Genomic DNA, 12308 nt, shown 5'->3' with positions numbered 1-12308 from the left:
GTAATAATATGCATTCAATTAAGTATAAAATAATGTCTGACTACAAGTAATTTAATCAGATTCAGAATTGAAACTGACCTGAGCAGTAGAATCATCTGTTTGTGGAGTGGGTTGCACCGCTGCTACTGGGGCAGGGACCACAGTTTGTGGTGGCATCATCGGCTGTTGGGCCGGGGGCATCATAGCTTGTGGAGGCATTCCCCAAGGTCCTTGAGGGAACCCACCAAAGCCACCTGGGGGAAATCCAGGTGGGGGCATCCCAAATGGTGGGGGGCCGCCAAAGTGTCCTGGTGGCCCACCATACATGCCTGGCGGAGGGCCATGCATCATGCTTGGGGGAGGCTGCATGGTGTTGGGCATCCCTCCCATTCCCATCATGGGCATGCCTCCCATCCCAGGCCCTATGGGGCCACCAAGTGGCGGGGGGCCTCCCATCATCCCTCCCATCCCCATGGGACCTGGGGGCATTCCTCCCATTACCGGTGGGGCTGACATTGTCGGGGCTGTGGTGTTGGTGACTGCCTGAGGTGCTGAAGTTACACTGCTAGTACTTGCGACACTTGTTGTTGACGATTGTGTTGCACTGGCACTGATCGTACCTGTAGGAAATAACCAAACATTTAAATTTCCAATTTTAATAACAAACTTCAAACTAAAGCAGAGAAGAGAAATTTTTTATTTGTCAAATTTATTGTTCAATTTCTTTTCAAGAGCCAGTTGTACAAGCTACCCTATTGATTTTAGCCTCATACATACAATCTCAAACCTCAAACGCTCATACTTCCTTATTTATATTCCTAGCACTATGGAGGATATATTTTTTTAAATACATATTAATACACACCAAACACTTTTTAGTTTAATCAATACTTTTATTGGTTATTCAAAGAATATCTAATGTTATTAAAAGTATTGTAACAATTCACTTTCAATACTTATATAAATATGCCTAGTCAAATAACGTGTTTTATTTGCATCCTAACCATCCCAGTACCTTAAAAAAAAACTTGGCTTATTCAAAAATGTTAGATTATCTGAACACCATTTGTTTACGATAATTGATGATCTACTGTAATATCAACTTTTCTTCTGGTCCATTGACATTTTTATGATGATAAAATAGGGAGGTTAATTTGAATTTTGTTTAGGATTATTTGTACAGAGCCAGTTGTACAAGCTACCCTATTGATTTTAACCCCATACATACAATCTCAAACCTCAAACGTTCATACTTCCTTATTTATATTCCTAGCACTATGGAGGATGTATTTTTTTTAATACATATTAATACACACCAAACACTTTTTAGGATAATTCAAATTTGTAAGTCTATTATACATAACTTCTGAGCTAGAATTCCTGTAAGTAATTGAGCAGCAATAATTAGCATTGTAGTTGAATGCACAACTGCATAGACTATAGCCATACTCACTGACTAGGTCAAATCTCATGATGTTTATAATTAGGAGCCTCAATATCACCACGCTACTCACCACATCAGTATGATTTCCATAATGAACAATTCAAAAAAGATAATTTGTCTGTTTACGTGAACAATCTCAAAGTCCCCATGCCTTGCTTCGCATTTGTAAAGTCAGTATCATATCTCTCTACCATTCCAACTCATAACCCATGTCTTTATTTAGGTATTACAGACTACAATGTATGTGTCAAAGTGAATGTATATGACAGACCTACTTAACAATTTTTTTATTACATAAGACTTGCCGTTTTATTTTTTTCCTGTATATTATTATAGCTTTAAATATGCAGTATAAAAAGTATTAAGACAAGTTCATCACATTAATAAATATATCATAGTTAAAATGTCCTATCTCTCTTTATTAGGATATTTGTTTCCAATATTACCAGGCTATAGAATTAGTCAAGGATTTTGTACTACATAAAAACTCGGAGGGTAAAATGTTAACTTGGGAAAAAATCAGTACTACTGACATAATAAATTGTGTAACTAAGTTAAGTACCTCATGCAGTGAAGATTATTATGGGCTGTCTAACAAGGTTTTAAAGTATATTATTGAGGTAATAGTTAACCCATTATCTTTCCTGTTCAATAAAATGTTGGAACAAGGTATATACCCGAGGGCACTCAAGGTAACCAAGGTGATACCAGTTTACAAAAAAGGTGAAAGATTGACCCCGTCAAGTTATCGACCCATTTCTCTTGTCCCAATTATTAGTAAAATTTTTGAATCATGCATAAAGGGTCAGATTAATTCTTTTTTTATTAGCAATAACTTGTTCTGTGAGGAACAGTTTGGTTTTATGTCAGGTAAAAATACAATCAATGCAGTAGAAAATGTGGTCAGAAAAGTTCTGGCAAATTTTGAAAATAAACTGTTGTCATCTGCGTTACTGATTGATCTGTCAAAAGCTTTTGACTGCATTAATCCTGAGATTCTAAAACAAAAGCTTTTTTGATATGGTATAAGGGACAAGGAGCTCAGTCTATTGATATCATACTTAAGTGACAGGAAACAAATGGTTGTCCAGGGAGAGGATAAATCTGTTTTTAGAAGAGTAGAGATGGGAGTTCCACAGGGATCAGTCCTTGGGCCTCTACTTTTTATTATCTCTGTAAATGATTTTCCTTTCAATGTTCCTTGCCCTTCAATTCTATATGCGGATGATACAACGCTTGTTAATTGTAATAAAGATTTAGATAAGCTTATTATTCAAGAAAAACATGCCTTAGATATAGCAATAGAATGGTTCCACTCTAACTCTTTGATTGTAAATGACCAAAAAACTGAAACTATTGTATTTTCACTGGACTATTCTATTTATAAAGAATACAAGCCTGTTAAGCTGTTAGGTATCCATATAGATAGTAGGTTAAGCTGGGACTGTCATATGAAACAGTTATGTAAAAAACTATCTAGAGTTATCTTTCTTCTTCGAAAACTAAGAACCTGTGTCACTCTTAATACGCTGATAACTGCATATTATGCTTTTTTCCATTCCTATATGAGGTATGGGATAACTCTATGGGGCAACTCTTGTGGGGCACAAACTGTTTTTAAATGGCAGAAAAAGGCTCTGAGGGTAATTAAAAATGCATCTGCTAGGGAATCCTGTGTGCCATTGTTTAAAGAGTATCAAATAATGACTCTCCCTAATCTTTATATTTACTGTTGCGTGATGGATATCAAGCAATCTTTGAATAATCTTCCTACAAGACAAGAAACACATAACTATCCTACTAGGCAAAACTACCTTCTCGAAACAATACCAGTAAGGTTGGAAAAGACTAAATGTAGTCATGTGTGTATGAAAATAAAATTATTTAATAAATTGCCAAAAGAATTATGGTGTCTGCCCTTGAAGCAGTTTGAAATAAAACTAAAAAAGTTTCTAAAGGAAATTGTTTTTTATTCAATTGACGAATATTTGGCCTATGATTTTGACATTAGTGTCTAGAGTAGTTTTTAGAGAATACGTAGGGTATCTGAATCTTGTTGTTTATTTATTTATTTATTGAGACCTCGTTGTTAGTAAATAACTGTTGTTGAATAATTTGTTGATTATATTGTTACCATTTTAGCTCTACTGTTGTTAAATTTTCTTTTTAGAGCATTACTCATTTAAGTCGGATTTGTTAATATTATTATTATAAGGCTTGACTTTGTTAATCACACATTGTGTGTTTAAAAACAATAAATGTTTCTGACTCCAATAAAACCCTAAAAGGCTATATTAGTCAAGACTCAATATTATAAAGTACACTACCAGAGCTAGAAGAAAGCTTAATTGAAAGTGAACTGCAAAATGGGGAAGACAGTCTAATCATGGCAGCAAAATTGGGAAAAGCACTGCTTAAAGAAAACGAGGCCCTCAAAGAAGACAATCGAAGGTTAAACTTCTTGCTAAACAGTATGGAGGCTAAAATTGAAGATTACAGCCGAGAGGAAGAAACTTATCTCTCAAGAGTAGAAAATTTTCAACAAAAAATTTCTGATATGGATAGGCAACTTGGAAAAGAAAAGCAACTACTTATTGATACACAACAAATCTTTGAAGACCACGATAGACGACAAGCACAAGTTCTAAATGACTATGAACAAAAGATTAAAGAGCTATCTAAAGAAATATTAATTTTAAAAAAACGTTTAAAAACCCAAGAAAATATGTCCCAAGAAAAGGTTCTTGAAGAAGCTGGTACACAAACAGACTCCCCACCATTTTCAGTAGCTGAATCAACCCCACTGGTAACAGAGATTGTTCAACTAAAAAATAATCACTATCTTCTAGAGCAAAAACTTAACCGTTTAAACCTAGATAGTCAAAACCGTGCAGAAAATCTAACAAATCAAAAGAAAAGGGAAGCTGTAAACCAATCTCATAACTCTTTAAAAAAAAAAAAAAAGATTAATGGGAATTCCAAAAATAAATTTAGTATCTCTTTACAAGTACAAAAAATTAAAGAGCAAACAACCTACCCCAAAGAACCTTACAACAACCCAGTCCTAACCATATCAGATAAACAGCGACCAATTCCCACATGCATACCAAGGGACAAAGGAGACTTTGAAGTGATCGAAGTGGAAGCCATGTTTCACAGAGAAAATATTTGTACAATGCCGGAGTCTAAAGATTACAAAAAACCAGCTCAGAAATCTAATAAGTCACCACCTTGTACAGCTAAACTTAAAGCACCCAATGAAACATACCAGGACTTTTTCGACAAGTATATTGAGCACTATAAGGCAACACAAGAACTTACCACTACTAACGAAAAGTCTCTATCACCCCATCTGACGACAGTAACTGAAAATACTAGCCAAAAAAACAACCACCATTTTTTAGACCAAACCCAACAGAAAAAGATCAAATTCAAAAACAGGTATATTATAAACTCAAATCTAAAACAAACCTAAGTAACCTAAAAATACTACACCAAAACATCCGTGGACTAGACAAAAAATTAGACAGACTTAACCACCTTCTTAATGACATTGACCCCAATATACTAGTGCTTACTGAACATGGCCTGAAAAAAATAGAAATAGAGAATACAAAAATTGAAGGGTACTTTCTCATAGCAGAATACTGCAGAGAAAATCATAAGCTTGGTGGTGTTGCCATATATGCCAAAGAAACCCTAAAAAACTGCACAACAGCAACTGACATATCCCACCTCTGCCAAGAATTTAACTGTGAAGCAGCCATGGCAGTAATTGAATCCATGGGTAAATACATACACATTCTTGGGGTATATCGATCTCCCAAAGAGAATGTACGAGCCGGTATAAATGCCTTATCCAACATCTTAGAATATACTCAAGCACACAGTAAATCAAACATGCTTGCTGGAGACATAAACATTGACAGGATGAAAACAACCTTAGACAACACTATCCTAGAAGATGAACTACACACCCATAACATCCGAAGACTGCCACTTCCTGCAACACGTATCACACATAGCACTGCCACCTCAATTGACTTCATATGCACAAACATAATCGAGGACAACATTGGCACAGCCATACTTGAAACTGGACTTTCTGACCATACTGCTCAAATTATAAAAATATATGACTGGAGAGTAAACATCCCTCCACAGATCATTCTCAAGAGAAACTTTTGTTATTCTAATACAGACCAGATAAAATCTCTCCTAATGAATAAAAACTGGAATGCTGTCTATATGGCCCCAGATGCAGAGCAAGCATACAACATCTTTCATAGAACTCTCCAAGCAACGCTAGACATTGCCTGTCCTACTAAAAAATGTAGTCAAAAACACAAAAGGAAACATGTGTATTATGACAACGAGGCCAAAGACCTTAAAAATGACTTTCTAAAAGCCCTGCACAAATTTGAGACCACAGGAAATACCCAAGACAAAGAAGATATGGTGGTAAAAAAGAAAAATTATGATAAAAAACTTAGAGAAATAAGAAAAAATGCTAATGCTGACTTCATCAACTCAGCTGACAACAAAAGTAAAGCTCTTTGGAATGTCATAAACAATGAAAGAAGAGGAAAACATCAACTACAGCCAAACATATGTCTCTCAGTGAATGGGAAACATGTGGACAACCCCACACAAACTGCAGACCACTTTAACACCTTCTTCACAGAAGTAGCAGAATTGACGCTGAAACAGAATAACTGCTCCCCAGGGGACACAGATGATAATGAAAATTACGAAACTCCACTTAACTATGTTGATAAATCTCTATATCTAACCCCAACATGCATCAATGAAGTACGGAACATCATAAATGCCCTAAAATCAAAATCTTCAAGTGGAGTGGATGAATATTCTTCTAAAATTGTGAAACACTGCTCTGAAGAGCTAATGCCGCCTTTAGTCAGCATAATTAATAAGTCCTTCAGCCTTGGTGAGTTCCCTACAGCCCTTAAGCTCTCTAAAGTATACCCCAAACATAAAAAAGGTTCAACACTGGAAGTCCAAAATTACCGTCCCATCTCTCTAATCTCAACATTCTCAAAAATCATAGAAAAAATAGCTCTACACAGACTCATGGCTCACCTAAAACAAGAAAATCTGATAACCGAAAAGCAACATGGATTTTTGAAAGGAAAATCAACCAGCTCTGCCATCATCAGCCTTGTTGAACATGTTATTGACCAAATAGACAAAGAACAATACGTATCTGCACTCTTTCTTGACTACAGCAAGGCGTTTGATTGCCTGGGCCACGACATCATCTCAAAGAAATTAACATCATTAGGAATCAGAGACACAGCTAACAAATGGTTTGTAAGTTACCTCACAGGCCGATCTCAAATAGTCGAGCTGCAAACTACCATTTATGGTGTAACTACTTCACATCAATCCAATCCACTACCTGTTACCCGCGGAGTACCGCAAGGATCTGTTTTGGGCCCAGTTCTCTTTGTCTTATTTGTGAATGACTTCCCAGCTTATATACGTGATCACAATACCACTTGTGTGATGTATGCAGACGATACAACATTGTTGATTAAGAATGACTCTGCTGAAGGAGTGTACGAAAGTGCCACAAGCTCTCTCAGTAAAGCCCTCAATTACTGCAGAAGGAATGATCTAGCCATGAATCCATCGAAGACAGTTCACATCAACTTCAGCAAGAGGAAGGACCATATCCCTAACCCACTTGATGTATCAAGAAAAGACCATATCAAATTCCTTGGCGTAACTATTGACCACAAACTTACGTGGACTGAGCATGTAAACCAGGTTTGCAAAAAAATCAGCACTGGTATATATGTAGTACGCCGAATAAAATGTATCGGCAACTTGGAGGCAGCAAAAACAGCTTACTATGCTTTGGTGGAAACTCATGTGAGGTATGGACTTGCTGTTTGGGGTGGATCCTCTGCAGGAAACCTGAACAGAGTACTACTCCTGCAGAAAAAAGCTATCCGAACCCTAGCGGAACTCGAACACCAACAAAGCTGCCGACAAGCATTTAAAACCTTGGGAATTATGACAATTACTGCACTCTACATACAAGAAGTAATTTTGCACGTTGACCAACTGCATGTACAAACAGGAAAAACCCTTCATACACATAACACACGCCATGCAGGAAATTACACACTACCTCTACATCGGACATCACTTTTCGAGGAAAAACCATCCTACATTGGTAGGAAGCTGAGGAACCTCCTGCCACAAGCTGTGAAAAACCTCAAGGGAGCTGCCTTGAAAAGATGTCTTCACAACTTCCTGGTGGACCACCCAATATACACCATCGAAGAATTCACAGAAGTAAACAAGGAAGATTGGAGGCTCTGACATCTTGTATTGATTATTTATTAATATCAATTATGTAATTTGTTAACATTGTGACTCTATTACTGTTCTTGAAGAATATGTCAATAAAGAAATATGACTATGACTATGACTATGACTATTCTGAATTACCTATATTGCTTAGTTTTAACCTTTCATGTTATTTTATCCTGCTATTTATTTCAGTGTTATATTATGGTCAGATTGTTATGCCATTTTAATGTTTATTATAAGTTGTTGCTTTTTGTTGTTTACCTTTTTTTACCTGTTTGAGGCTTAAGTTGTTATAAATTGTTATTTTTGGTAAAGGTATTGCATATGGTATGATTAAGTATGTTCTCTAATTTTATATTGTAAATAATTAAGACATAACACATACTTCAATGTATTATTAATATATTGTAAATTTTGACAACATTTATTGCATGTATAATGAATGCTTAATGATGAATAAAGATGATTGATTGATCAATTGTTTTACTAAGGTTTGAACTACTTATATTCCAATGTACTTTAACGAAATTGAAATTGAAATACATTCTGGAATGAGGTTATCCTCATTATGTACTGATCATATGTATAAAATGAGAGATCTCCAATAATTTAACAAGTAAAATTAAGGTTGAAACAGGTTTGAAGTTTAAAAGTTTAAAATTTTTTATAATAGAGCTATAATCAAAATGGTCATTAGTAAGCTACATTCGGCTCTTGAAAATTATTGTGATACTACAAAGCCTACAAACTGACTTGTCGTGACAGTAGTGGTCGGGGAATCAGTACCAGTTGTTGCGTTGGTGGCTGTTGTCGTGTCACCTGCATTGCTGTCCTCAGAATCCCCAGGGACTGTAGTGGTAGATGACGTATCCTGGGAGTTGGTCTGCGTAGGAGCTACTCCTGCAGCTTGCGCCATTGCTTCAACCTGACGAACAAAGACATTTTACCAAATGTTGGAACCCAGTTTTTCACATATCTCTCAAGTAACATTTTCCCTCTTATAACAGGCATAACAGAAAATATACATCTAATTTCAATATAACAAAAGTTTTACACAAGTCTCCATCATCTTCTCTGAGTGAGGGGGTGTCTAATAGCGAGTAGGTACATAAGCAAGTTTGCTGTGTTTTCCAATTCATTCACTGAGTTTTTAATTATCGATTTTAATAAAAAAGGCACTGACACACGTGAAGTCTGGGATTACATTTTTGAGTCATCAGATAAGACGCATAAAAATAAAATCACTTATTTCAAACAGGGATGGGCACAACTGCCTCATTCACACAACAGTTGCAGTGCACATAGTTGTCAGGAGACAACTGTTGTTTTCAATGGTTGTGCATTACTGCTTGGACAATGACAACCTAACAATCTACTCAAAGACCTTTATGGTTCTACATAACGCTACTGCATTGTGGTTGTACATAGTGCTAACAGTTTAGCTGTGATAAATAGTTTCATTACATATACACTTTGGACAGCAGGCATAGCTAATAAACTAGTTAGTTGCTCAGCCATTCTAAAATTAGTTATTGCACCCGACGGGCAGGATATTTTTCGTTGTCAGCAATTCACATCACCTAGTTTGGCCAACAATAATTATTACATAACTGCATGTTTTACATAACCGTTGAGTAGAACAACTGATTACTCTCCACAAAAGTTGCAAAATATCTGTCTAGTTTAGAAAATGTAATTTTCTATATAGGATATGAGGTTAAAGTAGTACAGAGGGCTTGACAGCCTTAACTCCAACTCTTTAATAAAGGAATATTAAATTAACTTAAATTTCTCTTCACCCTATTTTGACTCAGTATCAATCTATTAGAATTGTTGTAGCTACATTGTTGCCTTCATTAGTTACGTGTTTATAAAGCAGTTATTTAAAATATGAAATGGTAGAACTATGTGAAATCCATTTTGTTCTTTGAATTGAATTCCTAGAATGTATAATGTTTCTTTCAGTGTTATTCTAGAGAATAGGATAACTAGAAAAACTATAATTTTACATGAGTACAAAATACCACCAATACTTTTACTGATATACAAATAACCTGATTAATAGTTATATCGTCACTATTTATTATTGTAATTAATAAACTGAATATTGAATAAACCAACTAAATAATTATTTGAAGAATTCGATAAGTTCAATACAAAATTAATTATTCCACTTAAAACTCAGACTAATATCTTGTGTTCATGTATTCCAAAGACTTCTAATAAGTGGGCTCCATAATCACCTCTTGATGAATAACCTATGTGTCATATTATTTGTATCACACTAGGACAGCTGATATTTATTATTGCTAATATAAAATACAGGGGTACTGTGTGGCACGTTGTGTTCTGTGACTCGATCAACCATCAAACATATAGTAATATAAACAAAAGTCAATAAACCTTCTTTAAATAAGCCTACCTTTAAGAGTATTTCTGTGTGGTATTTTAGAATTAAAATATGCCTGTATTTGATTCTTACATTTAAGTTATGTATATCCAAAATTTAGATCAAACCTGTCCACTGAGTTTTGTGTAAATGAGTATGAAACAAACAAATTCTGCATAAATTATCTTCACAAACTTTTATATTTATTATATGTATATAGGAAAGAACAAATTAAATCACCTGTTCTTGAAGAAGGATTTTGACATTGCCTTCTGGTTTAGTCCAGGTAGTCTCTCTTGTCCTAGCATTGTAATAGTAAGACTTCCCTTCTGATGCCTTTGTCTCCACCCAGATCTCACCAGTGAAGTCGAGCCCTACAGGGTTTTGGGCAGGGCTGTTCGTGGCCGCTGCAGCTGCTGTGACTGGTGGGGGTATATTTGTAGGTGGCAGGGTACCTGGTGGGGGCATGCCAGGAGGTGGCATATTCATTGGTGGACCATTCGGCATGTTATTTGGGCCATTCATTGGGGGCGGCATGCCAGTCTGCATCCCTCCCATGTTATTAGGCTGTACAACATTTAAATGCTTCATGTAGTTGTCAAATAAATTCTCCAGCCTTTACATATAGTAAAATGATATTAAGCAATGTTATTAGGCTGTACAACATTTAAATGCTTCATGTAGTTGTCAAATAAATTCTCCAGCCTTTACATATAGTAAAATGATATTAAGCAATGTTATTAGGCTGTACAACATTTAAATGCTTCATGTAGTTGTCAAATAAATTCTCCAGCCTTCACACATAGTAAAATGATATTAAGCAAAGTTAATAAAGCTTAATATCATACTCAACTACTACTACTTCTCTACTAACTACTTCAACTAAAGCAAGTTAAAGTTAGCTTAAACAAATTTAAAGCTAACATTTTTGTTTTGAAACGAGTACATTTACATACATTATAAAACTCATAACAATCAGTTTCTTTTCTTAAATGAAGAAAATAGTAAAACAAATTAATTTAGGAAAAAATAGAAAAATGGCTAAGATATTAATGCTACCAACTATTTACTGAAAGTATGGAGGCCATGTGTTAACCTGTAATTTCCTAGCATTGTGTTAATTGAAGATAATATAAATTTAAAATTTTGTACCTATGTAAAACTTAATTATGTTTTTCTTGACATTGATAACAATATCAAGAAAAAACACTTTCCAGCAATACAAAATGTACAGGTTTTTTTATTAAAATCCTCCCAAAATAAATATTTACATGTCTTGTTTTTTGCAGAAATGTTTCTCCAGTATACTCCATCGAGTGTTTTATTCTAAATCGACTTTACAAGCTTTAGAAGTGGGTCAAGTTCACCTGATATCTGATTATCTTTCTATGTAATCGTAAATGAAATTCTTTATTTAATAATGAAAATATAGAATACTTACTGGCATCATAGGGGGAGGTCCAGAGCCAAGTGGTGGGGGGCCTCCCATGCCTGGCGGTGGCCCAAATGGTGGAGGCATGCCCATAGGACCAGGTCCTGGTCCACCTGGTCCTCCTGGACCGCCAGGGCCCATCATATGAGGAGGTGGCTGTAACACATAATATATAATAATAAAAGGAGCAATGGAAAATAAGAGCCTATATTTAAATAGAATAAAATACAGTTATAACTCAAACGTGCTTAACTTGAAGAAACCTGAATGAGTTGGAGAGCCAGTAAAAACCAAACAATTACCATACAATGAATAGCAATGTATAGTGCTAAGAATGACTCACCAAGGCCAGTTTTATATACTTCATTTTCGAAACATTTAAAATACATGCTATTGCTATCTTATTTACATTTAAACACATAAATAAATATTTAAAACTTTTCTTTTTGTGAGGCCTTTCCATAGCAAGGATCCTTCGTTAGACACATCACAAAAGTAAATGTTTGTTACATCTAACTTTTGGAAAATCAGTTTCACTCAAAACATTTTTAGCAAGTAACATCAGTTTATAAATTATTGTTTCACTACATAGTATGATATTTTCATATTTATAATAATGCAATAAAATAAATTGTGTAACAATGATTTATTTATATTTTACACCTTCAAGTGTACAATACAACCTATTTGCATACTTTAAAAATTTTACACTTTGTTAGATT

The 12308-nt window shown here is 35.1% G+C and overlaps 1 protein-coding gene across 3 annotated transcripts in view; it reads right to left on the bottom strand.

Moving 5' to 3' along the window:
- LOC124352756 (transcription elongation regulator 1) overlaps positions 1–12308 on the bottom strand; it is a 72627-nt gene that overhangs the window by 47683 nt on the left and 12636 nt on the right. For 2 of the 3 annotated variants that reach the window (XM_046802415.1, XM_046802413.1), the window contains exons 3-6: positions 11596–11742; positions 10395–10721; positions 8519–8690; positions 79–599 (exon numbers count right to left, since the gene is read on the bottom strand). In XM_046802415.1, the coding sequence (XP_046658371.1) occupies positions 79–599; positions 8519–8690; positions 10395–10721; positions 11596–11742 (1167 nt within the window). The remainder of the gene's footprint in view (positions 1–78; positions 600–8518; positions 8691–10394; positions 10722–11595; positions 11743–12308) is intronic. The other variant, XM_046802414.1, reaches the window with a different exon arrangement.

Source organism: Homalodisca vitripennis, chromosome 1, assembly GCF_021130785.1.
Source record: "Homalodisca vitripennis isolate AUS2020 chromosome 1, UT_GWSS_2.1, whole genome shotgun sequence".
Taxonomy (NCBI): domain Eukaryota; kingdom Metazoa; phylum Arthropoda; class Insecta; order Hemiptera; family Cicadellidae; genus Homalodisca; species Homalodisca vitripennis.
This window is presented reverse-complemented; position numbering and strand designations above follow the sequence as displayed.